The sequence below is a fragment of the Corythoichthys intestinalis genome, chromosome 18 (assembly GCF_030265065.1).
Source record: "Corythoichthys intestinalis isolate RoL2023-P3 chromosome 18, ASM3026506v1, whole genome shotgun sequence".
Classification (NCBI taxonomy): Eukaryota; Metazoa; Chordata; class Actinopteri; order Syngnathiformes; family Syngnathidae; genus Corythoichthys; species Corythoichthys intestinalis.
In genome coordinates this window covers 27,181,037-27,208,400 of record NC_080412.1, presented here as the reverse complement: position 1 = coordinate 27,208,400, position 27,364 = coordinate 27,181,037, and the positions used below count along the sequence as shown (strand labels likewise).

General features: G+C 38.9%; 1 protein-coding gene across 5 annotated transcripts in view; it reads right to left on the bottom strand.

Moving 5' to 3' along the window:
• The window catches only part of trim37 (tripartite motif containing 37), a 35,465-nt gene extending 10,169 nt beyond the window's left edge, over window positions 1-25,296 (bottom strand). The window contains exons 1-22 of one of the 5 annotated variants that reach the window (XM_057820941.1): window positions 25,055-25,296; window positions 24,399-24,470; window positions 21,520-21,621; window positions 21,359-21,399; window positions 17,171-17,287; window positions 16,968-17,055; window positions 16,770-16,892; window positions 15,264-15,387; window positions 15,006-15,073; window positions 12,505-12,629; window positions 9,925-9,975; window positions 9,749-9,830; window positions 9,577-9,653; window positions 9,323-9,502; window positions 9,122-9,236; window positions 7,921-8,091; window positions 7,718-7,851; window positions 7,557-7,639; window positions 2,751-2,987; window positions 2,458-2,691; window positions 646-768; window positions 270-441 (exon numbers count right to left, since the gene is read on the bottom strand). In XM_057820941.1, coding sequence (XP_057676924.1) covers window positions 270-441; window positions 646-768; window positions 2,458-2,691; window positions 2,751-2,987; window positions 7,557-7,639; window positions 7,718-7,851; window positions 7,921-8,091; window positions 9,122-9,236; window positions 9,323-9,502; window positions 9,577-9,653; window positions 9,749-9,830; window positions 9,925-9,975; window positions 12,505-12,629; window positions 15,006-15,073; window positions 15,264-15,387; window positions 16,770-16,892; window positions 16,968-17,055; window positions 17,171-17,287; window positions 21,359-21,399; window positions 21,520-21,621; window positions 24,399-24,419 — 2,468 coding nt within the window. In that variant the 5' untranslated portion in view covers window positions 24,420-24,470; window positions 25,055-25,296. The remainder of the gene's footprint in view (window positions 1-269; window positions 442-645; window positions 769-2,457; window positions 2,692-2,750; window positions 2,988-7,556; window positions 7,640-7,717; window positions 7,852-7,920; window positions 8,092-9,121; window positions 9,237-9,322; window positions 9,503-9,576; window positions 9,654-9,748; window positions 9,831-9,924; window positions 9,976-12,504; window positions 12,630-15,005; window positions 15,074-15,263; window positions 15,388-16,769; window positions 16,893-16,967; window positions 17,056-17,170; window positions 17,288-21,358; window positions 21,400-21,519; window positions 21,622-24,398; window positions 24,471-25,054) is intronic. The other 4 variants (XM_057820940.1, XM_057820942.1, XM_057820943.1 and 1 more) reach the window with 4 other exon arrangements.
• Between the last annotated feature and the right edge of the window lie 2,068 nt (window positions 25,297-27,364).

Genomic DNA, 27,364 nt, shown 5'->3' with positions numbered 1-27,364 from the left:
TGACTGTGCACTCGGCCCCACCTCCCTTCATTGAATGATGGTCAATCAAACTCAAATGTATAAAACGAACATACCCAGAAGTCAACAAAACAGAGTAAGTCCTCGTCACAGCATATTGCGTAGCTGGTAACAAGGAAGCCAAACTTTTAACAGCGTGCTTGCACGTGAACGCAGGGTGATAAATCGCAGCGGCGAAAATTACTGCCTTCATTTTTATTTACCGTGCGATAAATGGAAATTTTGCATATTGTGACAGGCTTAATTCGAACCCCATAGTTTCGAGCCGAGCCGGCGAGCCGCACCAAAGCGTCCTCGCAGCAGCGTAACCAGATCCGACCAGTGAGAATACGTCGTCCCTGCGCCCTGAAGCCGTGCACGTCAGTCGCTTGGAGGACGACTGCTCTGGTGACAACTGAGTTCCGTCCGTCGTCTTTGTTCCTCCTTGAGGACGCAAAATTAAGCCTAGTTAACTGATTGTCTGCCACTGCGCTAGACGTCAAATCCATTCGAAGTGGGAGGGATGGCAGCGATGGAAACTAATGTTCATTTGCTGCCACCCTCCCACTTCGAATGGATTTTGACGTCTACAAGTGATAAAACATTGACAGTGACCAGTTAAAACAAGCCATATTATCATCTACCGACCGTCCACAGCTTCTTTGAGATGCAGTCCGAGTTCCACGCCATCTTTTTCCGTCCGATCCGGACTCCTCTGACGTCCCCCGGAAGCGTCGTCGCTTTCCAGGACAGACGACGGACATTTCTGCCCTGAAGAAAGGCGTCAAACGTAAGTAAGACTTCAACGCGGACCGGAAACGTTTCAACACTTTAACAAGATTAGTGAGGCTGCAACAACTAATCGATTAATAAATTAGTTGCCAACGAATTTGATCATTGATTTTCGCAGGCAGCTATGAGCAGTCCCGTTTGGGTCCTTGTTTGCGTGCAATCTGATTATAATAATACTGTATTAAGACGTGTCGAGAGTTAGTCTTTTGAGTTGGTAGAACCACTGTGCTGTTACTACTTAGCATGGAGCGCTAAGCTAGTTAGCATATGCTAATCAGCGTTTTAAGTGTTGTATTGTATTTTGGAGAAGCATATTAGCACTCGAGTTATTGGTAGATAGTAAAGTTGTCTCATTTAATTTTATAAAGAAAGCACATACGTAAGACCCATTCATATGACAGCTTTCAACAAACTTCCATTCAAACTGTCAATTGTCATTAGGAATGTGCCGGTTTTAAGGTTTACCCTGGTATGAAAACGTCACGGTTTTAAAACCGCGACGTTTTCATACCGTCATACCTTAGTTACGGTATTTGTTATTTTTGAGGTCCCAAAAATGTAGCGAGAAATCCGTGGCTTGGAACGGCAGTGCTCAACCCACCCCCTTCCAGTTGTTGCTCTGTCTACACCTAGTATGGGTGTACTTCGGCTTCAGAAAGAAAAAAAAACAGACGGCCGGGGCTTAGAGGAGGGAGGTTAGCCGACGTGCAGGCAACACCTCCAACATGATTTCACATTGAGTGAGCATCATCCATCACGTTACACAAAATTTAAGTTCAATAAATGTTGTCATGAACGTTTCCCACCAGCTATGACAGTTCACTCAAGCTGGTTTAGTGTGTCTAGCTATAGTAAAACAAATACTATAACGTAAGCTTGTTAACGAGGCAGCTATCGTGGCTAGTTACCATGTCAAGACAGCTAACTAGTTTCCTCTCTACCATTAGTCTACTTTTGTGAAGTCTTTCGCCATTGTAAACATCTGCCAATTTGCACATATGTTGTGAACATTTTTAAAAATCCTGTTTAATGGATTACATTTTTTTTTTTTAACCCATACATCTAAAAATAACATATTTTAGAGGTACAATAGCAATACCGATACCGCGGTATTTTTGATAAAAGGTCATACCGTCAAAATCTCATACTGGCGCGTGCCTAATTGTCATACAAGAGATATTGGATTCGGATTGTATTTATGAACTACTGTTTGATAAAGAAAACTGATTCATTGCAGTCTGCCTCCTCATTCGATTTTGTTTTAAAAATAAATGAGTCATAGACACAATTTATATCAGCCTTTGCCCACAAGAAAAAAAAAAAAAGTCAATTAGCAGTAAGAGGACTTTTGTCTGATTTGTATACCGAGAAATTCTTGTTTTATACTCAGAACTTCTATTAAAAACTAACAAGTTTTATGTACTTAAAACAGTACAGTTATATACAACGGTTAAGTAAGGCAGCTGTAATAAAATATTATTTTTGAAGGAAATAGTTGTTTTTGTTACGTACAACATGCCGAAAACAACTTCAAGTTAAATTGTGAAGGTACTTCAAAGAAGTGACATTAATCGCTTAATTAATCGATTATAAAAATAATCGTGAGTTGCAGCCCTAAAGATGAGTAAATTTGAGACTTTTTAAGACCCTGATTTTAGGTGCCCTCACCTGGGCGGTACGGCCTGGACCGACCGGCGGACGACTCCGGGTGCGCGATCGCAGACGGACCGGGTCTAGGTTCTCCGGCCGCGCGGGGCTCCGGCACCTGGCTCTTGATGTCAGACATTTTGTTGCGTACCTCAGCGATCTGCGCCTTGAGTCGCACGAGGACCGCCGAATCCGGGGCGGAGCGACGCACCACTTGGGGACGACGCTCCCGGTCTTTCCTTGAGGACAGATCTGCTGAAGGGGAAAAAGATTCTGTAAATCTCACACACACAATATCTGGGAGATATTCACACCTTGGCTGTGGAGAAGAGATGCCGGCGGTCGAGGCTGAAGCCCCCACAGGGTCTCCACGTTGTCATGTTCTTTCAAATCTAGCAGACGGATGAGGATGACCGGGTCCATGTCAAGGAGGCTGCTGCTTCCGCTGCCACCGACTGCACCAGCAGCAGCAGCAGAAGCCCCGCCTCCTCCGTTGACACGGCTAAGAGCTGAACTGAGAAGTGAGGAACGCAAGCAGAAGCTGGAACCACCTGAAGAAAAAAACAAAACAGAAAAAAACAAAACAGATGTTTAATTACTTACAGCGATAAGAGAGCAAATCAATCAACTCTCTCATCTCCGTCACACCCTAATCTGATTTATCTTCCCTCTTCCTATTCTATTGGTTGCTTACGACAGAGTACAGTGCAGTGTTGTTTTCGTTAACGATGAAGATAACGGAAATATTTCGTCAATGAACCCTTTTTTTTCATGCTGATGACGAGCTAAAAATGTGCTTTGGGAGAGTAAAACATAACGAGACAAATCCCAGTTCATAGACTTCATAATATATTGATGGGACGCGGGGCGCTGACACTGCGCTACGCTTTCAGGTAGGGAGCCTGCCCACACCTAGCATCAGGAGGAGTTATTCTCAAACACACACATGCAGCGATCTAACGCCGGATTTAGGTTGAAAAAGTACGAAAGCTGTACTGCATACAAACAGAAAGGATTGTCTCAGGAGTGATTTGTTCGAGGATTCAAGATAATTATTATATTTTTCGTACCATGCATGAATTTTGAAACATTGTGAAAAAAATCGCTGGAAGAAATTAGCCGCGACGGCATTGGCGTCTTAATCCGCAAAAATTACTTAAATGCTGACTGCCTGTTTTTTTGCTTTAAACCAAGAATTGAGACTGTTTTATGTTCATATCGATACAGAATTCAGGGATTTAAGCATTTATTCACAAGAATTTTCATCGTAAAAAGCTCAGTTGTGATAAGGCGGCACCACACTGGCTAAAAGACTAGCATCACATTTGACATATTTCCGTAAAATAAGTGCTAACTGTCAGATTTTTTGCTTTTACCCAAGAATCGAGACTGTTTTTTGTTTTTAATCTCTAAACAATTCAGGGATTTAAGCATTTATTCCCAAGATTTTTCAACATAAAAAGCTCTTTGTCTGTGTTTCCACTCGGTCAGCTTTGACAGAGATAGGCCCCGTATGAATCGGCCCCGCGCCCTGTGTCCGTCAATATACTATGAAGTCTATGGCCAGTTTTCGTCTAACGAGAGAACCACACAAAAATGCGAATTAGTTTAAGTCATATGTTCACAATGTGTGACATTTTATGTGTAGTTAGTCTGCTACAATCGTAGCAGTGTCTGGTTGTGTCACTCGTGACGTGCTGCTCGCCCCACCCCTTCCTGACTCAACCGAGTGTCGTTCGCCAGTCTCCATGCAGGCTTGCAAACACGGTAAGATTTGTTTTCTTGGCCATAAAGAATATGCTATCTTGCTTTAGCCTTTAAAGGTCTGTGGTGAGTGATCATCTCACACTAAATGTAACTCGTAGCATTAGCATAGCATTCACGTTAGCATTACGCTTATGCCAACGGCAAACCTTTTTTTTTTTACGTGCAGTTTGTGGCGTCCACGTGGGTATAATTAATTGAAAATAACGTACCGTTCCTGCTGAGTGTTTGTCCTTGTGGACGCTACAATATGTGCTCGCCTCTCAATGTTCATTCAAAATAGTTGTAAGTATTTATTCATCTATTTTTGGAGTTTTTTTTTTCTTTTCTAATTTTACAGACAAAAACATTTTTATTAAACATCGACTAAAACTACACGAAGACAGGCACATTTTGAGATGACTAAACTATATGACCAAGACTAATTGATATTATCGTCCAAAAGACTAAGACGAAAATTAAAAGGGCTGACAAAAACAACACTGGTACCTCTACTTACATGATTCGTTGGTGCTAGAAGTAGTCTCGAAAATGGAAAATTCCGCAAGTAGAGACGCGTTTTTCTTGTAAATGCCCTGATTCGTTCCATGCCCCCCAAAATTCAGAAATCTTTTATAAAGCATAAAAATGCATTATATATGTAATAATTATAATGATATAGTTAGATTATTGCACAATAAACATAAAATGAGAGTTGTGCATAAATAAAAACAAAGAATAAAGAATTAAACTAAACACTAAAACACTCACGTAAAGGTGTCGGAACACCATATGGGCGAATGAAGAGGATGCTGGGATACATACATACTCATACAGTAGAGGTTCTTCTTAGCCAATTAGATGCCAAGAAGATGAAATCAACTTAAAACTGGGTTATTTTGGCTCAGATGGAGTCGCGCCTCCCTCTCCTGCATGCTGTCTCCTGCAGTAGTATTCACCCTGCCCTCTGATTGGCACTTCTGGATCTATTATTTTCTATTTATGTGATTCAATAAACATACTTTTGGTATTTCAGTGAAGTTCAGTGTTCGCATTATTCATTTTATTTAACGCCAACTTTTACACTTTTACTACAAATGAATATCGGCTCCAAAAATTGGTTATCAGCCCCTCTAACTACTAATAATCGCCATCGGTCCTGAAAAATCTATATTGGTCGATCTCTCGTCTCAATTAGATTTCTTTTTTAAAATCTAGTCAAATCATCTTCTCCCATCTTCTTTTGAGTGTTAAAGACATTAACAGATTAATGTGTCAGATTATTCCATTTAAGTAAATACTACTATTTGTTCTTATTAAGCCTATACATCTAAAAGTTGGTCATTTTTTACCTAGATATAGAAAAAAATGCTTTTGAATAATGTTTTGAATAATAACTATTCTTGAATTAAGAACATTTTTGGCATTGCAAAGCTTTTATTTACAAATATTATACAAAGATTAAATATAAAAATTTATTAGGCACTGGCAGATAATTGCACGTATTTCGAGTAGATTTGCACTGAAAACTAGTTTTAGGTTGGTGTATTTTTACATGCAGCAATAGCTGGTGGTGGTCATTAAATTCTGACCTGATAGCACGCTTTGTCGTTATTTGGCGGTGTCTCAAAAAATCCAAACATTTAAAACCGAGACCAGAGTTTATGGATGTTCTAAATCAAAGTCAATAGATTTTTAAGAGCTTTCACAGTCATATTTATGACGTTTTATGAAATTTTAGGAGAATGAGACATTTTGAAGCCTTAAATTCAAATAATTGGATTTAAGACTTTTTAAGACCCTGCGGATACCCTGTAATTTTGCCTCTCGTATCCTAAATTTCATTCGGAACAAGAGGCATTTTTCCATTGAGGCGCGTTGTAATCTGAAAATTCTGTTTTTAGAAACGTTCGTAAGTAGAGGTACCACTGTATTGTCACAGCCCCTACACCATCTTGCTCTATCCCCTTCCTACAAAAACTATAAACAGGCAGTATATCGAAAAGTTCTTTTTCAGGTCTTCTACTAAAATCTTCCTTTTTATGACAGATTTCAAACATCTTCTATTATATAAATACTTGTACAATGACAAGTGTTTCTATATCAGCTCAGAGTCCAGCGAGAGGAGGAACTGTGACTCATACTCTTCATGCCTTCAACACCAACACGAGTCAGCTGACGTGTGAAGGGGGCCATTGTCCCTGCCAGCCAGTCGGTGCTAAAAATGTGAACAACATGACTGCTTTTGTTTGACTCCGGCTCTCGAAAATAAGACGATAGCGAGGCGTCACTGTGAGACGAGAGTGTCTATGAGTTACCGTCTACCGGGGATCCAACAGTACATACACATATAGGCATGTGCCCATTACTGGTTTAAAATGTCCAACTATCATCATTTTTTCACACTAATTGAAGCTTGCTAAAAGCTACAAAAAAAGCAATATTGATACCTGTAGAAACCCTGTAATATCAATAAAACTGTAGCAGTGTAATTTGTAATAATTGCAAAACCATGGCAGCAAAAAAAGATTTTTTACATCACAAACGAATGGCCCCACTTTGGATCTATTTTGCAGTAAATGGGGGGCTGTGTGATGTTATCACTACAAATTAAAAGGTTAATATCTAGAAAACCGTTGCAGCACAAACAACTGACACCATTTTTTAATCAAATTTGGGGGCAGGTTGACCGCAGATTGACCTATAAAAGAATTGTAAATATTTAAAAAATGATAGCAGCACAAATGAAACTTTTTACAACACAAACAACTGACATAATTTTTATATAAATTTACGCCTGACAGTGGGCCAACTTCATGGAGGTTTAAAGAATCACAAAGATTCTGAACTACTGAAAATATAGAAATTGAAAATAGCTCACTAGTGATCCAAGAATATTATATTTTTAATTATTATCGAAAAATGTTGGATTTTGGTTATAGAAAATGTTTATTTCTGATTAAAAAAAGTTTTCGGTCAAAGATGTTGGATTTTTGCTTTAAAAAAAAAAAAAAAAAAAAAAAAAAAAAAAAAAAAGATTTTTGTTTTAAAAAATGTTTTCGACTTGGAGAGACAAATGTTTTACCAAATATACGTAAATGGCTGGGACGTTTGATCAAAAATGTTTTTTTGTTTAAAACTGTTGATTTTTTAATCACAAAAATTGCTAGATTTTTATGTTTTAAAAAATAAAATGGCATTCGGTTATTTTAAAAAATATCAATTTTTGCAAATAAATAAAATACTTGGATTTCTGATAAAATGTTTGTTCATTCTCCTGCTCCCAAGATTAACAACGAATGCCAATTTTTAATTCATTGGCTGCCACGGACGGTGGATTTTAATTCAGTTTTTAAGAGCATGGTAGGGAACTGTACCGGCGGCTCCATCCAAGTCATCGGGGAGCTCTCCTTCCTCCGTGTCGAGGTTTCCGATGAAGTCCACGTCGTTCTCACCGGACCTGATGGAGCGATAGGAAGATTCGATATGCTGACAGAACAAATCTGTCCCTAATGTTGTGCGTCGCAGTGCTACTCACATGGTTTCTTCATCAATGTCGTTCTCTTCAGTGTTGCTGGTGGCCGTGGAGCTCCCTGAAGTGCTGCTGCAGTCCAGGGGGTTCACCTCCTCCTCGGTGAGGCAGTCTACCTCCAGGTCCCCGTCAGACAGCTCCTGAAGCCCACCGGGGAGCGGTTCCGTGACCGCGTTTCAACGAATAGTGACAGGTCACACGGTTCTTACGTTGGAGTCATCGTGCGAGGTTCGCACATCGTCGTTGCCGGCTTTTTTCCCGTTGCTCAGCGTAGTCTGAATGTCGCCATCGCTCTTGACGGCACGGGGGTCCCGTTCGGAGACTGCCGGCCTCGGTTCGGGGGGCGAGGAGCGGTGGCGGAACAGCTCGATGGCCAATCGCTGAGAAAACAAAATGTGGGTCATTCCAAAAATGGAGGACATTGTAGCTTCAAAATTTCTGAAAAATAAGCCTTTATTATTCTGGTTTTCAGCTGCATATTCAATAATAGGTTAAACTATCAAAAGGATTGATTTTTCATTACATTATTTATTTGGTGTTTAAAATAATTGGCATAATCACAGTAACAGTTGACAAACTGCTAAATGAGCTTTTTCTTAGGAGTAAAAGACAACCTATGTAAATAAGCAAAGAATACATGAGGCAGAGATTTCACCGAGGCTAACTATTTTACAAAAAAATAAAAGAGAGGACATTAATTGACTCTACCTATTTTTGGGGAAAACTGCAGGGTTGAATGAGTGTTGTGTGACACATGTTACACCAATAAAAATTCATGACTAATTTATTATGTTTAAGAAAACAAATGTACCCACAGCTACCGGACAGCTATGAAACTGCGATAAATGAAATTTCATTTAACTGTTGTATTTGAGGTTTAATTTGGTCTTCTTTTTTTTTTTTCAAATTTATTTTATTTAGAAGTGTTTTTACTTTTTTATGGAATATAATTATTTTTGTTCTAATGTTGAGCAACTTCAGCTGCGGTTGTGGGTTTAGTCTACAAGTTCTATTTATTTCCATTTTATTTAAAATATTTCTGTTGTTTATTTTTGTTATTTATTTAACATTATTTTCATGTTGATTTCAATTTGCAAATGTTGTGAAAAATAAAGTCCCGTTCAATGGATTTTTTTAACCCATATATCTTAAAAAAAAAAAACACATTTTAGAGCTACAATTGCAATACCGTGATACCGTGGTATTTTTGCTTAAGGTTACTATACCGTCAAAATCTCATACCAGCACATGCCTAGTTGTGCTTAAAAGTTAGATATTTTTTTAAAAATTCAGGCATTCTTTTCTCGTATTTTGTGGGGATTTTGTTTCAGGACAAATCAATTTCCTCAGAAACTGCATGTTTTTGTATTTTGTTTGAGTATTACTTAAAATGTAAATTCTTATAGTCACCTCTTTGAGGTTGTTGATCTGCTGGATGTAGCCACTCTGAGCAGATTCTAGCTGGCCGATATACCAGTACTGGTCTCTGCACTTCTGGAAGAAGGTGGGCGATCGCACCTGGTATCTGAGTGGCACCGTTCAAACAATACAGTCATTGAAGACACAGTCCTGGAACCTACACGCTCAATGTAACGCCACCGATATGCGTACCTGAGCACCAGCGTGTCCGTCTGCATGTTCAGATAGCCCTCGCTGGCCAGGAGGTCCAGCCGAAAGAAGCGGTTGTAGCCCCAGCACTCGCCCACCTCAAAGTCTGAGGCAAACTCCCGGATAATGTTCTTGCTCGGGTCGCTGGAGGTCTGGTGGACCATCTCCACGCGGTACTCATACCTAAGCGGAACAGAGAACCGCATGTCATTATAGCAGAGAGGACTGACTGACAAAGCGTGAGAGCGGAGACCTACTTTGACGTTTCGGGGAGTCCTGCGGACAGCTCCAAAAACACGGACAGGTAGTTGCCACGAACAACACCGTTACCATCCTGAAAGAAGAAACTTTAATGTTTTTTTCTGTAATATAACATCATACAATAAACAAAGCGCGTAGAAGAACTCTAGAACCAACTTAATTCCTCACCGGGTAGACTTTGAGTCTCCAACAGAGTCCAGATATTTGCAGAGGAGGGCTATAGACCGGGTCAGCCCGTTGCCTCAGGGTGCTAAGAACATATGCACGATAGAATGACATCCAATAAGTGTGTTGTACATCTATTGTGTGAACAAGGGCCGATGTCAGAGTGTTGGAGAGCGTACCTGAAGTTCACCAAAACAAAAGTGCTGGAGTCGTAGGCAGGAACAAGCTCACTGAAAAGTGGAAAAAGTCCCAAAAACATTTAAGTACACACTGGCATAACATTGCACACTGGACATTGCTTGAAAACACAGAAAACTATGAAAACCAATTGACTAATTCGATATATATATATATATATATATATATATACAGTGGAAAACACTCAGGTGACTTGAAGTTCCGCTCTGAGACCCCCAATTTGTCCAACTTTCAAAATTGTCCGATAGGCATGTGTGATACATCATTGGAAAGCTTAAAATCTCAATTTTCTGGGGAAAGAACAATATTGAACAGGAGGGCATTTAAAAAAAAAAAAAAAGTTTTTTTAAACAGCAAAAACCCTATCAGGAGGTGAGAGCACGTGAGAGCAGAATTCCAGACGCCATGACTTTAACGAAGTATTATCGCGTACTTGCCTTGTTTCGATCCAAAAACTCCATGTAGTATGTATCACCGAGTGTCAAGACACAGCTGTGAATGGCCACAGCTGGATTTTTGGGGGATTTTATTGGTGAAACATGGTAATAAATGTTAATAAACAAGGGTCGCGATGCAGAAATCGAAGACATCAAGGAGTGGTCGAGATTTTCTTTTTCATATACAGTATTTACCCTTTTAAACATTTTTTTTTCTCCCAATTTTCTTTGTTTGGATCGATTATTTATCATCTAACATATCGTAGAAAATTCGACAGTAACAAAAAAAATACAACTAAGCGATAGTTATGAGGTAGATATCCGTGGCTTTTTTACAGACGCCATTTGTTTCATTGTGACAATTTGTTAAAAAGTTTAAAATATGCGAGTGAATAATTTCTTAAAGTGATTTTTTTTTTTAAACGAAATATGAGACATTAATAAAACATTGTTAATGATTCTTAGCTAAAAATGACGAACATTTTGAATAATTAATAATAATAATTACCTTCGTTTCATGGCTGGGTTGAAACAAGCGTTTGTGCGACGTCTGTAAATGGGGGTTCTCAGGGTAAAATGGACAAATTAAAAATAGTTTGGGGGCTTAATGTGCCATGAATCTGCTATGGCAGCATATAGACATATTGTTCCATCAAACAACAGTTGTTTTGGCTTAAAATACAGCAGTTTCTTTTAAAGAGGAATGCAAGAGCAGAAACTGCTTTTTCAGTCTTGTCTGTGTTTTCTGCCATATATATACACACATTTATACCGTAATTTTCGCACTATAAGGCACACCTGACTATAAGCCGCCGCCCAACAAATTTGGCACGAGAATAGCATTTGTAGGCCACACTGGACTATAAGACGCAGCGTCCTCAATGTATTATGAGATATTTACACCAAAACATATTAATCGGTAACACATTGTTTGACAGCGGCATCACACGACTGTCATGAGACGAAATGAACCACCATGAAGCTTTGAACCAGTTGGGTGCAAAGCTACATTGCTTCAAGAAGCTTCATTTGGCCATCACTGCTCCCTTGGGGGAGATAGCCAACCTCTGCTGCCACTTGCTGTCAACACTGTTGTTTTCCAGCATGCCTCCTAGCATGCATTGCAGCGCTACAGATGTAAATAACAATCAAAATTCATGTTCTGTGCTAATTATTTCAATAATTACTGCTCCAGTTGTTTCATTATTGCTAGTTATGGTATTTGGTAAAAAAAAAAGTTTAACAGTGGGGCCATAAGACTCTCATTAGACAATGATTATTATGACATGACACTATAATGGGCATTAATGAATGTTTATAACAGATGTCATTTAGTGTTATACGTCAAATTATCTCACTCTTGGATGGATGTAAAAGATCCAAAATGGACATAAATGGAGTTACTGACATAATTTGCTGGATTACACTTAATGACAAAAGCATTCAGTAATGCCCAAGATAGTGTCATGTCATAATCATGACGGTCTTATAACAGTCTTATGATGCCGCTGTCAAATACAGTGTTACCTATTAACCCAAATAAATCGCACTGGACTATAAGCCGCAGGATTCAAAATGAAGGAAAAAAGTAGCGGCTTCTAGTCGGAAAATTACGGTATATTGACTGGAAGGGTTGGCAGCGATTGTTCGATCACTGTCAGCCCTCCCAATCAAATTGGATTGGACTTCTATTGCCGTCAATAGCATCCAGTGAGTTAATATTTAAAAATGTAAGTATAAATAGATTTTAAAATCCCACTCTTTTTTTTTTTACCCGATTCCAATCCTCAGAAAATGATGTGATCTGCCCTGATTTAAAATCACGTAATCGGATTGGGGAAGTATATAATTTGGAGTGTAATTCCACTGTTGACCACAAAATAGTGACAGTGGTGTACATTTGACTTAAAAAAATCAATAAAAAAAGACTGACAACAGGACAGATTTCTGCAGAAAATTATGAACCGTCATTGACGGCAATAAACCGCATATCCCAATTAATTGCACAGCTGGCAGTAATATTTTTAGTGCCTTTGATGGATGGTTCGGACTAAAACCGCTGCAATTGACCATATTTGATAGAATACACAATCGATGGGTTTGTAGGACACGGGCATCAAGCACCTGGTGAAGTCAGGCGGCACGGGCGTAGTGACGAAGGACTGCATGGGCTTCCTGTGGACCTGCTGGAACATCAGCAAGATCTCCGGACTCTTGGAGATCAGCTCGCTCTTACTGCACGAGTGGAGCTGCCACACACATGCGCACATTTACAAATTTATTCGGATGGGATTAAGAGTTACAAGTAATGCTGTTTTGAGAATGGAATCTATTCATTCAACCATTTTATTACTGTTGAGATTGGCTCAAATGTAGAGAAGTAATAGTACAAATGGATGTATTACTTTAGTGTAGCAAGAATGGACACAACTCAAATTTCTAGTAAATTTTAACAGGAATTTTTAAAGTAGTCTTTCCATTGGAATTATGGGACGACCAAGTAATTGCACTTAATTGTAAAAAGTCAATCTGCACCACTACTAGGTGAAGATCTTACATGTAATCTTGCAATTTTAGACAAGATAATTTTCCACCATAATTAATCCAAATATGTTTTACACATTTACTGCCATTGCCGACGATAGACGTTCAAGACATTTCAATTGGAGTGCTGTCAGCAGTCATTCACCGACAGCCTCTCCCTTTTCAAATGGATTGGATGTCTATTGTCTAAATGGCAGCCAAGGAGTTAAGTTCCGAGATGGGTAGAGAGCCAAAAATTTTACCCAAGTAAGAGAAGCGTTACTTCAAAATAATATTACTCAAGTGAAAGTATAAGTTGTCATCTAAAAATGTACTGAAGTACAGGTAAAAAAGTATTTGGTGAAAAGAATACTCAAGTAATGAGTAAGATTGTGAGTAACTGCTTACATTTTTTGTTTGATTTAAAAAAAAAAAAATTTTTTTTTTAACACTGGTATTTTTTTTCTCAAATTATCTACATGAACTATTGTTACAATGATACTGTGCAATAACATTACACAACCACATTAAGCCAAAAAAATACAAAAAATAAAAATAAAAAATATATTAAATTCCGCCAGAGAAAAAAAATGACAGAAATGAAGCATTATTCGTCCAAAGAGCACGAGTGTCCTCTAGTGGAGAAAATAATTCCTAGTTTGAATAGTGAAAAGTTCCTTCGTAGTTCCTATTATGAAATTAAAAGGATCATATCTCCGTTTTTTCGTGGTCAATCGGCGCCAAATAAAATCTGGTTTAAATCCGCACTTGCGAATCATGTTGAGGACAGCGCTCTATGTCAAATACTTCATTTTTTACGGTGCTTTAATGACCCCACGTGATCGAATAGGCTGGCGTGATCATTGAACAGCAAGCTTGCGTCTGATTGGTATATCCTAATGAAGTCATGTGATTACTGTTACGTTTGATTGGTGAAATTGGTAGAGCTACCCTTGGCATCACTGGCAAAAAAAAAATATGTAGAATAAAGCGGAAAAATTTAACGACTCTTGTATAGCCCAAAGTAGCGGATTAAAAGTAGCGTTTTTTTCTTCTCAAATCTACTCAAGTAAAACTAAAAAGTATGGCTTAGTAAAGCTACTCTTAGATGTACATTTTTCTCAAATATGTTTCTCAAGTAAATGTAACGGAGTACATTTAACGTGTTACTACCCACCTCTGGTTAAATTACATTTAAAAACCAATTTTGAGTAAATTCCTATTTACAGTGGTACATTTCCTTACGAACGTCTCTACTAACAGAATTTTCAGGTTAGGACACTCCTCAACAGGAAAATATTGCCTCTTGTGACGAAAGAAATTTCAGGATACGAAAGGCAAAAATGCAGTACAGTAGTGTATAAGATACAGACAGTATATACTTCATGTTTTTAATTGTTGCGCCATAAGATCCTGCTGCCCCATTGGTCATTATACTTCCATTCATGCTTCAGTAATGCGATTCTGCTTTCCTATTAGCCTATTGTTGATGTTGTTTCAATTTGGGTGTCGCAGTTTGATGACGTGCACAGGCGTGACTGTTGTTGTTGTTATAGCGGGCTCGATGTCTTCGCCAAAGAGTACAAGTCTCCTCACGTTCTTGTCACGAAGAGTTTTTGTAAGCCCACACACGGTTCACTCCATTAGTAGCACATTAGAGAACAAGTCTCGTGTTTTTTGTACCTACAAAGAGTAAGATAGGTGATAGGCACCATATTGAAAGAGAAGGTAGGTATTTTTCTATTTTCCTTTGCATTATGTTCTATTATCTACTTCATTACAGGTATTAAGGGTTAGGTTAGGTATATGGAATGATTGAAATGTGTTTGGCTGTTGTTTTATTCCGGTTTTACCCCGATTATCAAATTTAATGTGGCGTTTCAGTAGTGCTTGGAATGGATTAGGGCATTTACATGGAAAACGCGTGTGTACTTACGGAATTTTCAGGTTACGAGACTACTTCCAAAACCAATTAACCTTGTAAGTATAAGTACCACTTTATTTCCAACTTCTGAAATCCACCGCATAATGCTATTTTAAGCCATCATCTGCAGTGAAATACTTTTACATTTCAAAGCGTGTCAATAAGAGAAGGATCCAACCTGATGCTCCACTTCCTGTAAAATGGACTCCAGCAGCTCTGTCTCCTGGGTCAAGGATGTCTTCTGGCCTGATGACAGAGGAGGAGGAGGAGAGTGTTTCTATTTTCAGAGCACTTGCGCGTAAAAACGGAAGGCCCTGATGCATGTGTGCGAGCGAGCTTGTCTTTGGTGCGGATGGATGAATATTTCATATTGTCCATACCGATGGAAACGTCATATTTGACATCCACTTTCCGTTACGTGTCGAGCATGGCCTACCCATGAGCGTGATGAGTTTGTTCTTCAGTTGGTTGTCCAGACGGGCGATCATCATCTCCACAGCGTTGCGGATCTCCCTGACCCGCTCGTCCTTGGCTCCCCGCACCGCCTCCACGTTCCTTTCCTGACACAACAGCGACACATCAGCGCCATCTGGTGCGTGACAGCAATATAATTATTTGTCCTAATTCTTCGGCCTCATTCACACGCAGCATACATATAATAGAGTGGGAACCTCTGGGTAGCTCACGATAGGATACGCGATACAAGGCTCACGATAACAATGCTCTCACAATATGGCGATGCAACAGCTATCGAAACACGGGTCAGGGTCCAAGTAATAAACAAAAAACAAGCTATTTTCATTGGCCTGCTTGAAATATTTATGTAAAATCAATTTTAACTGCCCGTTATTTGCTATTAACCAAGAATCTGGATTGTTTTACGTTCATATCAATAGAAATTCTGTGATTTAAGCCTTTATTTACATGCATTTTCAACTTAAAAAGCTTTGTTTCATGACAGCCGCCATGTTGGATTTTACAATACCGAAACTTTCGCTTGAAATACTTACATAAAATAAATGATAACTGTCCGTTTTTTGCTTTTAACCAAGAATGTAGACTGTTTTACGCTAATATCTATAGAAATTCTGCAATTTAAGCATTTATTTACACAAATTTTCAACTTAAAATGCTCTTTATTTTGTAACAGCCACCATGTTGGATTTTGTATCGTTACACAATATCGGCATTTAACCTAAATAAGTTGTAATTGTATATAGAAAAATGCAAACTTTGCTTTTGTTGAGTAAAATTAAGATGATTGTGCATGCTTTCCTCAAGTATTAAGTTTCTGATGAGAAAATTGAGTGATTTATTAGCTGCTTAGCACTAAATTTAAAAAAAAAAAAATTAAGTTGCTATTTTGAGCAAAAACATATTGATCCAGAAAATATAGGTGATTATCTCAGCATTTGGTGATTTTTGTTGAACTTGCGTAAAATTTGAGACTTTTATAGCCATTTTAAGCTTTGTTATACTTGTATTAAAAAAAAAATAATCAGGATTTTATTAGGGAACGACTTTGAATTTTTTTATGTCGCTGCTCATCAAGACTCATATATGCCTAAAGGAGGTGCCTGTTTTGGTTTTAGGTCGCTAGCAGCTTTGTTTTTTTGTTTTTTAATAGGCCCCCTACGGATCAGTCCCGAGACCCGTCAACTGATAGTATAGACTATGCGAGAACATTAATGAAATTTAAAAAAATAAATGAAAAAAACACCCTGGTTATGGACCCCAATAACATTCTGAAGTTGATTTTTTTTTTTTCTTCTTCATTTCATACTAGCGGTATTCAACTAATTGCCTGCTCTTGCAAACGAGACATTCATTTAACCTGGGAGGTCAAAATGAATTGAACGTCTATCAACATCAATGGCAGCCAATGAGTTAAATCCTTCCCCTATAAAGGCTTCATCTGTGAGGGAACCGGAACGCCGCTCACCACTTCCTGCACTAGGCTGATGAGCTCCATGAGGCGTCGGCGCAGCTTGGTCACCTCTTCCTTCACTTTAGTCACGTGCTGCTCGTAGATCTCCACAAGCGGCTTGAAGGTGTGGCCGCCGTGCTGCACGTAAAGAATACGTAATCATAACACTGTAGAGGAGCGCGCGCTAAGTAGTAAAACGGCCGGCTCGGTTACCATGCCGCCCCACAGAGCGCACTGGTGGCAGATGCATTTCTTACACGTCCAGCAGAAGACACTCAGCTTCTCGTGATGGTTCTCACATCTGCAGAGAAAATTACAGAAATTTAAGTACCGGTAACTACTACCACCTAGATGCACTACCTATTATCATTTTATAAAAAGGATGTTTTTGAAGAAGTACGAGACGAGGTGCTGACTTGTCTTTGTCGTTATCCTCGTGCTTGGTGAGGCTGCAAAGCTGCAGCGTGTCCAGTTGTTGCGTCACCTCCTCGGCCCAGCGGCAGTTGACCAGGTCCCTCAGCTGGAGTGGAGCTCTGTGTGCGCACACAAAAACTGAGATTAGTGATGGGAATATGTGATTGGATATTCTACAACACCACTAATGACATAAAAACAAGCCATTCTCATCCTTCTGCTGAGTTTATTGCTTGTAGACACCCAAATTTAGGCCTGAACGATATTGGAGAAAACTATTGCTACGATTTTTTTTGGGTTTGCGATATATTGCGATATTATATTGCGATATTAAAAAATGTATATATATTTTTTTCAAGAAATTTTCACAAGATGACTTAAATAGCTGTTTGGAAAGACTTTAGATGACTCACCATCACCACAGTGTACAGTCATCCCTTGTTTTTCACGGAAGTAGCGCACCTCCCCCATTTTTTTTTTTTTGGTGTGTTTTTTGTGCCCAATGTATTTATTCAGATTTAGCATTGGAAAGAGATACATATAAGCCATGGTTTTTCTCACTTTTCCCCCCAAAGTGATTTAAAAAATGTATATAAATAAATGTTTTTTAAGCAGTTCAAATGTCATAATTATGATAAGTTTTACACATAACTGTCCAACCAAATCATTTTTGAACAAGAATAAAGTACTGTAGCAGATAAATGCTTGGCTTTATTAAATGCTTCTGTTTATCTACTTTAGCTGTGACCGTTGAAGTGACATGTGGAAATTTCAAACTCCTCATGATCACTTCTGGCATTTAAATGTCTCCGTCCCCACAGTACACACATTCATTCCAGCGCGGCTTCCTTACAACTGATTAACAAGTTAAACGATGATTGACAGATGCCCGTGTGAAGTCTGCTTCTTTGGCCAGATCAAAGCCATCGTTGTGCCGCAGTGACTGAGAGGATCAAAAGGCTGGGAGAGGGAGGGTAGGAGGCTGTGCGCAGACCAGAAAGTGAGGAGTATGTGGATCAAAAAAAAACTATCGCACGTGCTTGCGATGGGACTATTGCGCACACGCACATTGCGATGGCGACGATATATCGTTCAGGCTTACACCCAATCCATTTGAACTGGGAGGGTGACAATGAACGAATGTTCATTCGCTGCCATCCCTCCCACTTCAAACTGACTGGACGTCTATGGCTGTCAGTGGCAGCTCATGCCAGGCAATGAGTTCATTTTGGGATATTTCAGGTCATTTCCTGTTGATTTTCGGTCACTTCCTTTTCCTCCTGGGACATTTACGAGTCACCTCCAGTAAATTTTGCGTTACTGAACGGGAAGTGTCTTAAGATGTCCCAAAATGAACAAAGGCATGAAAATGGGTCAGGGGTTAAAAAGGTGAGAAGGGTGTGGAGGAAATATGTTCTGGTACACTGTTCAACTAGGGCTGTCACGACAAATTTTCTCCCGATTAGTCAGCAGATTATTTTTACGATTAGTCAACTAATCTAACAATCCCCCCCCCCCCTTTTTTTTTTTTTAGCAATGAAGTTTTTTATGACGCTTATTAATTAAAAAAAAAAAAAAAAAAACATTTTGGAACACTTAAATTCTTTATAATAAACACAGAAATAACAACAATAAACAATGAGGTCAAATGCTGATACCATTACACATGATTCAAAAGAATTATTAAAAATATCTAGCATTAATATTATAGTATACTACTATATATATAATAGTAGTATAATAATTTTTCATTACCAATCAGATTTTTCATACAGGTGTCATTTTAAAGTTATTCTTAGAGTAGAATCTGAATTCTGAAGTATGTGGGATTAACTCCAGAAATCGTTATTCATATGACGAACATGACATGCTTTTATTTTGAAATGTTCACCGGAAGTACGTTCGTTAAACTGCTAACCGTAAGCTTTACACTCCTCAAAAAAAGCTCTTTTTGTCATTGCATGTGGCGTCAGTAATCAAATTTCTTTTCCATTTTTTTCATTTACAAGTGAGGTTAACCAGCAATTTTTAATGTTTGAAGTGTCACCTTTTAACCACAAGTTTACATTTTGGAGAAGACTCCCAATGTTTTCTAGCAGGCTAAAGTAGGTTGACTTTTTTCCCCATCAACCTCATTGTAGCAATGCTAACGTTTACGGTGTTTAATATAGATGTGTTTCCTTATTTCGTATGTCTGAACTTTAATTCTACGACGTGTTGATGACCAATTAACATCTGTGAAAGGAACTGTTGTCTCATATGCCATTTGCACGCACCTGATGCGATAAAACGCAGCCGTGAAAATTACCGCCCTCATTTTTATTTACTGTGCGATAAATGGAGTCATTGCCTATCGCGACAGGCTTAGCAAATTCAAGAAAACATGTCGTTAGTTACATGGACTTACGACCTGCCAGCTTGTAATCGTCTCCTGTCGTCTTCCAAAATTATAACTGGGTGACGGCGCGTTAGGTGTTAATTCACGGCTGACGTGCAGACAAGCTTGGCATTGAAGAGACATGACACAACAATGTACCCTCCTTTGTTTAGTTGAAAGAAGTCAATGTTTTGGCCACTCTGGTGCGCTTTTTTGGCTTAGTGCCGCTTTCCCCGCTTGCATACCAAGCATCCGACATTAAAAAAATATCTTTAACCCCTCACCCCTCTAAAAATGTTTTCCTTGGATCTACACAATTCACGTAGGTCACCCTTTTTGACTTCAAAACAGCGAATTTCGCCGAAAGGCGAGAGATTTTCATGCCTGTAAACAGCAAGTGATGAGTAAATGCCTACAAAACACTGGCTGTGAATTAGCGGTGTGCCAATATATCGATTATTAGATTTATCAAGATTCGACACGTGTTGACTCGATTACGATTCATAAATGTTAAAAAACAATGATTTTCCCTAATAACTTTATGGCTGCCGCTGCTAGCGGAATGAAATTCAAGACATGTTTGCTGCCCGGACACCTTAAGGGATGCACAAGGTTAGGATGGCTGCAGCGGAAGTTACTGAGCGAGAGATTTACTTCTGTTCAAAAGACTCAAACATAAATTTGTGTTTGAGACAGGCAAGAACCGGACAGTCGCACTTTGTGTCCTGTTCGGTGCGCAAGTTATTTTTTAGAGCGAGAGGGGAAGAGAAATAGTTCGTTGCTCCTTGCCTTTCAGTTGTTCAGCAGTAGGTTCAAGTAGTCATGTTAATTGGAAAATGTCCCTAGTGTGTTGATAAGTACCGTGTGCGTCTATGATAAGTGAGTACACGGACCTTCTTGAACTGTTTAGCCTTTATTGTTGTTGTTGTTTTTGAGATGTTACTAGTTAGCGCCGACCGCTATGCTAATTAGCGAATTCGCTAACTTGTATTTTCATGTCCACGTGTGCGTTGTTTGGTGGTGTACAACAATTACTCCAGATGCAGAACGTGTAAAACCAGGGTTAAATACAGCGTTATGTTGTTAACACTACAAACATGTGAAATAGTACATAAATCTGTGAAAACAAAGTATATCGGTTAAAAGAAGTCTTATTTCTAAAGGCACTTTGTTTGTTTCCAGAAAATGTAGAATAAATTCCACCACTGTAAATTTTGTTGTATTGTTGAGAGAAATAAGCACTGCCTTTGAAACAGCTAATGTTTTTGCACCTTCTTGTGAAAAAGAGCAGCTTAAGGTCAGCTTTGTGTTGTATAGGCATGTTAAGAATACTGCCTTTGAAATGGTTCATGTTTTTGCACTTTCTTGTAAAGAAAAAAAAAGAAAGCTTCTTAAGGGAAGATTTTTGTTATATTGGCAGGTTTCTATCGGTCCTGTTGAATTATTAGGATATCTTAAATAAATAATGGACATAAATTTGTTTGGCTACCTTATTAATAATGTATGATGAATCAATAATCGTCATCATCGTCACTACCGTGATCATGGTTCAATGATTGAATCGTAGGACACTGAATCGTAATCGAATCGAATCGTGCCTTAAATAGCACACCCCTACTGTGAATGCTCTGGTTTCAGTGCCATTGACCACGCTAGACGTCATAGCCTATCGATAACTTTTTGGGTCACAAAGCATCGCAATATATCACTTTTTCAATATAATGTCACACCCCTAATTGAGATATGATATTAGAATTTTTTTTAAAAAAAGAGGCCCGAGAAAGAAAAAAAAAGTCAACTTTTGGGCCCTTACCGACAGTGTGGACACCGAGCTCCAGGCTCCGTCAGCCAGCGCTGTCAACAAACATGGATGACATATGTTAACGCTAATATAACGCCTCACTACACTGGTAAATTGAATTATGAGTGCCACAAGTTAAGGGCATTTTTGTTTTGTTTTTTTAAATCACCTACCCGTATGCAGCTGAAGCAGCAGAGCTTGGAGCAGTGTGGGCAGAGGCGAGCGTCCCTCAGCTTCCCCATGCAAATGATGCAGCGGAACACCTCGGCGATGCTCTGTGCAGAAAAATGAGCGCCCGGAGTAAGCATTCAATGTACTCCGACGAATCTGATTACTTTCTTTCAGTAACGAACAATCTAACGGGTTCATTTTTCCAACCCAGTAATCCGATTAAAGTTAGTTTCCTAAATGTCTGTGCGTTACCATGTTATGATTGCCTCATAATGTCTGTAGAATGAAGAATACTGTAGTCATGTACGAAAAACATTTTGAATTAAAAAATGTCGCTCGAGTTCACGTGTATTACCATGCCTTGAGCGCTGAGAATCTCCTGCCATAACGACTTAAGCTACCTCGTCAGGACGTGAACAATCATTGAAAGAGGCAGGAGAGATACCACAAACGGCTGCATTTGCTCACTGGAAATAAAACCATTACTTCACATTTTTGTCCAGTAAAGATGACAAAAATATCTCCGTACGTTGCAAACGTTGCGCTGGCTCAAAAACACTGTGGACAGCTAAAAACTCCAAATTCAATTCAAGGAACCACTTGGAATTAGAGCAGAGCCTACAGGTAACGAACGAGAGCACTTCTACAGTTTGTAACCAGCCGTTACGTACATTTTATAGTTACAGTTTGTAACTAAAAATGTACGATAATAACGGTTACCGATCGGCCGATAATGGCAATTATGACGTCACAGCGATAATCCAGATTTAAAAAAATTCAACCGATAATGCGATCCGATAATTCTATACTTAATTTTGCCTCCAAATGTGTGCAATCGACACGGTTTTGTCCAATTCTGCGCCGGCGCACCAACCCCTCCTTAAGGTATTTTTGTGCAATTAAGTACCGGTATTTACTTTGTAAGCATTATTAATATTACTTCATATACATTAGGGGTGTAACAGTACACAAAAATCTTGGTTCGGTACGTACCTCGGTTTTGAGGTCACGGTTCGGTTCATTTTCGGTAGATAGTTCCTATGTGAATATTAGTTCCTACTTGTTTTGTTGTAGTAGGAGCGTTTTATATTGAACACAAGGCTGTGTTGGACATTATTACAGCAGAGAAGACAGCAGTAAATCGACAAAGACAAGTCAAGTGTGCCCCGATCTACCACTCAAGAAATCTGATGGACTCAAAAAGTGGGTTACGACTGCATATTAGTTTGAAAATCGACCGGATCCACCGTATTTTTACACGAGTGACTTCGGGTCTGCCTGATCCTAGCTACCGGTAGTAGTATTGACGCAGGAGGGTCGCGTCTCGCGTCAATTAATAAACTCTGCCGTTCTTTTCACGTGAGTCATGTTGAGCCGCTTCTGGGACGTGTCTAACACGCGGCCGCACTGCGAATGGTGTGTATTGGCTGATTGACTTTAACGCCCGCGTTTCACTGCGTTCTCGCGGCGGCCACGTTGTCACGCCGTTGACGTTTCTGGGTTATACTGTCCTACCGTGTTGGTCCTCATTATAGTAGAGAAGACGGAGTAAATATAATCAACACAAAGAAACTGTAACCCAATCGACTCACAGCCTCGAAAAGTAAGGGTTGCATTACGTCAGAGACTCGTTCGGTACGCCTCCGTTCCGAACCGAGCACCACGTACCGAAACGGTTCAATACAAATACATGTACCGTTACACCCTTAATATACATTTATTCGATGTTGGAATTTACGACTTGCTCACACTTGATTAAGAAAAAGTAGCAATAAATTCTATTTTTGCACAGTAACATTTGCTCTTGTGTTTAATTTCAAATTGTATATACATATATCTTTTAATAGAGTTATCCGCTTGACATTATTGGTTATCGGCTGGAAGGAGGAGGCAATTATTGGTTATCGCTATTGGTTGAAAAATGCATTATTGTGCATCACTATTTGTAACCATAGGCAGAGTTGACATTTGGTTGGGGGGGCAAAACATGTTGACGGACACACCTCATCATTTGTGCATTTTCTATATTTTCACTACTATTTACCTTGTAAATTCTCACCGCATATATCAAAACTATGAATGAACATGTGGAATTAAGGGAAATAACAAAAACAGGTTTTATAGTCTACTTTCTTCAAAGTATCCACCCTTTGCTCTTATTACTTTTTTGCAAAATTTGGACACTCTCAATGGGCTTAAAGATGCAGACACCTGAAAAGGTTCTCACTTCACAGGTATGCCTTATCAGGGTTAATAAGTGAAATTTGTTGCCTTTTCAATGGGGTTGGGACCATAATTTGTATTGCATTGAATGAGGTCTGTCCAAACTTTTGGCCTGTACTGTGTGTGTGTGTGTGTGTGTGTGTGTGTGTGTATATATATATATATATATATATGCGTAATCAAATTTCTTGTTGTTGAAGCTTTTAAAAGCTAAGGTTTAAAGAAATTCTAAATATCCATCTTGCCTTCTCAGGTGTAGTTTTGGCTAAACAAAGCAAAGGACTGTCTTTAAGGTGCTAGTCACATGATCTGTTCGAAAAATAATTTAGGCCCATTATGAAATACTTTGAAGGATTCCTGTTCATTTCGTTCATTTTTGTCGTTTGTTCATTTGCTTTACAACTTATACAAACAACATTTAACGGCCAGTCTTTATTTTAAAGGGGAAGTCCAGAATTTTTGACATTAGGTGTTGAGGCAGCAAGCAAAAAAAAAAGGTAAAAAATAACTGATAAATTACTTTTAAAGTAACACAGTTACTTTGATAATAAAGTAATCTGTAAAGTAACTAGATTACTTTTTTGAGGCGTAATCAGTAATTAAATTAAGTAATCTGTGATAACACTGATGATGAGAAATTGTGCATCGAGACACAAACCTCCACGCTTTGTTCATCCATTTCCGCCAGCTTGAATCCGTTATCAGGGATGCTCGGCAGAGAAATTGTCGCCTAGAATTGAAAGAAGAAATAGCTTTTGAACTCCTCAAATGGCAGACTTCCTCTTGTATACACATCATGGAGTAATATTATATAAATCCATATTTTCTAACAGTCGTTATGCAATTCATAATTTTGTACAGATTATGTTAAAATATATTCAACTACTGCAGCCCATTATTATATGTTGTTGTAAGGCAAATAATAGAGCACAAGTCAATCAATTGATTCGAGATTCGAACCCAGTACCTCGCAATTGTGAGGCAGACTAGTAAACCACTACTCACCATGCGTAAAAATGCGTGCGGTAAAAATACATCATATAGTTATAACTTATATATCATATATGCGCTGTTCTTTTAAATACAAATTTTGTATGGACTGTGAAAAATTTAGCAGGTGTTCCTAATGGTTTGACCGATGAGAGGCTAAACGATGAACTGCTTGTTGTCAGGTGCCAGTTCCAAATAAAGGGACAGCATTGCTCACACGATAATAAACGAGCAAATGTTCGTTAGGGATATCAGCAAGCGGCGAAATATGAGTGGTTAGAGAGAGATAAATAATAAATAAGGGCCACCAAGCCTCTTCCTTACGTTAGCTCCTATCGCTCACCTACCAAAGATGTCGTCGTAGAGAAGATATTACGTCCCACCTGAACAAACGACGTCTCAAAGAACGAATTAGCTACATGGTCTTGTTTTAGCAAACGCGCCAGGCGTTATTCGACCTTCACAGTTTCACAAAATACTGCCGATAAAACGAGTATGGCATGGATGGATGTTTTTCTACGGTTTGGCCACCGAACGAAAGAAGATGCGATTGTATTGGTAACGAAGATGTCTTAGCCCCGCCCCTTTCTTTCGCCATGTCCAATTACAACACAGCATTTTCTTCTTCGCTTACTATCATTTGTTTGTGGAGCTCTTGGGAACGCTACCGCTGTCTTCTGTGGATGCTAACAGAGTTCAAAGAAAAGCCTTTCAAATATCCATTTCTGCCTGGGTATCTTTTTGTTGTTGTTAATGCTTACAATTAACATCTATGCTCATATTTTATTATCCTGACTTTATTCATTAACACGAGTGTCAATGCGCAGTGAATGAATAAAGTGTGTTGTTTAGCTTAGCTGATTCCCAAAAGTGCTCAGGTATAAACAAAATACAATGGACCACGAGAATAAAATGATTTTCCCGAGCGAGGCGAGATGCTTAATTAGCTCTGTGGGATTCTTGGGAAAAAGGCCCTCCTAACATCCTCATCCAGAGATCATCTCTCCAAATGTTCCAGCAAGAAACCACACGGTGGCGCTGCTCAAGTGCCTCCCGTGATTTTGGTAGAAAAAGTGTAGTAATGTACACTCCAATGGGGAGCAATTTGCTGTCAAGCCAGCTGCTCTCCACAGGATCCCACTCTTTGGTCTCCACACCCCATGGCTCTGTGATGAATCGTGCGGAGCGCTCCCCTGTGGGACTTGAACATGGGAAAGACTTGAAATGGTTGTCTTTGTGAGATAAGGCCAAGGTCTTTGCCACTCAATTGTCAGTGATCAAGGGCGTAAGTTTGCATATGCATACCTGTCGACCCGAGGCCGTTGGCAATCTTACAAATAGTGACGTATGCCATTACAAATTGATGACTAATCTTACAACGTTTTATATAGCGTGCAATATGAAACAAAAATAAAACTCAGTTTTTAAAATAATATGAATTTATTGGTAATATTGCCACATATAACCTGGTGCAGTCAAAGAACAATCAATATCTTCAGCAACATCATGATTACTAAAATTTAACAGTGACTTTTGTTATAATTGTATGTAGCACTTTTGGCCATTTCTATCATGTCTTTTGATGGCTGCACTTCAGCTCGCAATTCAGTTTGACTTGAAGGTTGTTCGTTGTTTCCAATTATGAATTAAAAAGGTCAATTGATAAAATTTACTTACCGATGCAATCTTTGAGTCAGAGAACATTTCTTTTGCTAATTCTGAGAGCTGATCAACAAAATGTGTTCGGCAATAAATTGGCAGAATAAAATCTTTATAAAAATAAAATTAATAATAATAATAAAATAATAAAATCGTAACTTTTAATTCTGCAGACTGCATCTTTATGACCATTGTTGTTAATCGTACTTATAAACATTAATTAGTTACAAATTAATTCTCCTCGAAAGTTATTGAGTTAGTAACTCATTTACCCGAATGTAAGAGTAATTAGTCACTTGGGAAAGTAACTGGTGTTACCTTTCATGCTTTTTTTCTCTCCATTTTTTCATAAAAAAAAAAAAAAAAAACAACAACAAAAAAACAGTCACCTTTGCTATGTTTGGAAGTCATTTAATGTTGTGAATCAACCGTTAAAGTTGTTAAAATTGCTCCCGTTTTTGCATTAGTTCCCTTCTGTCTACTTTAGACGTGACTAGGTTACTTAGGTTAGCTAGGAAGGTTCTCTACAACAGAGCCTTTCTGAGAAGTCTACTGTTTTGAAATGGCGGCTGTTTACCAACGCCGCCGAGTCTGTCATTTCGCATGTAGTTCTATATGCAAGTGATATCTAAGCGTAGATTGTAGGCTGTCGACTACAGTCAGGAAATATTGGAGCCCCCTAGCCTAGCATCGCGTTTGCTACAGCGTCACAACAGTCTTCTCTCTCCGTGTCTCAGACTTTTCTCGCGTCATTCAACCAATGTAACGCATAGTAACGCACATTGTCTCGTTGCCGAAACGGTGACAAAATCCGGAGAAAAAAAAACGTAATGCTCAAAAAACGTACAGATTTTGAACGTAAGGCGTACACATTTAAAATCAGTGCTCACTTGTACAAATTTCGCCAAAACCGTACAACTTGACAGGTATGTGACAGTGCCAGTCCATTTCCCCCCCTTAATCGCACGTTTGATT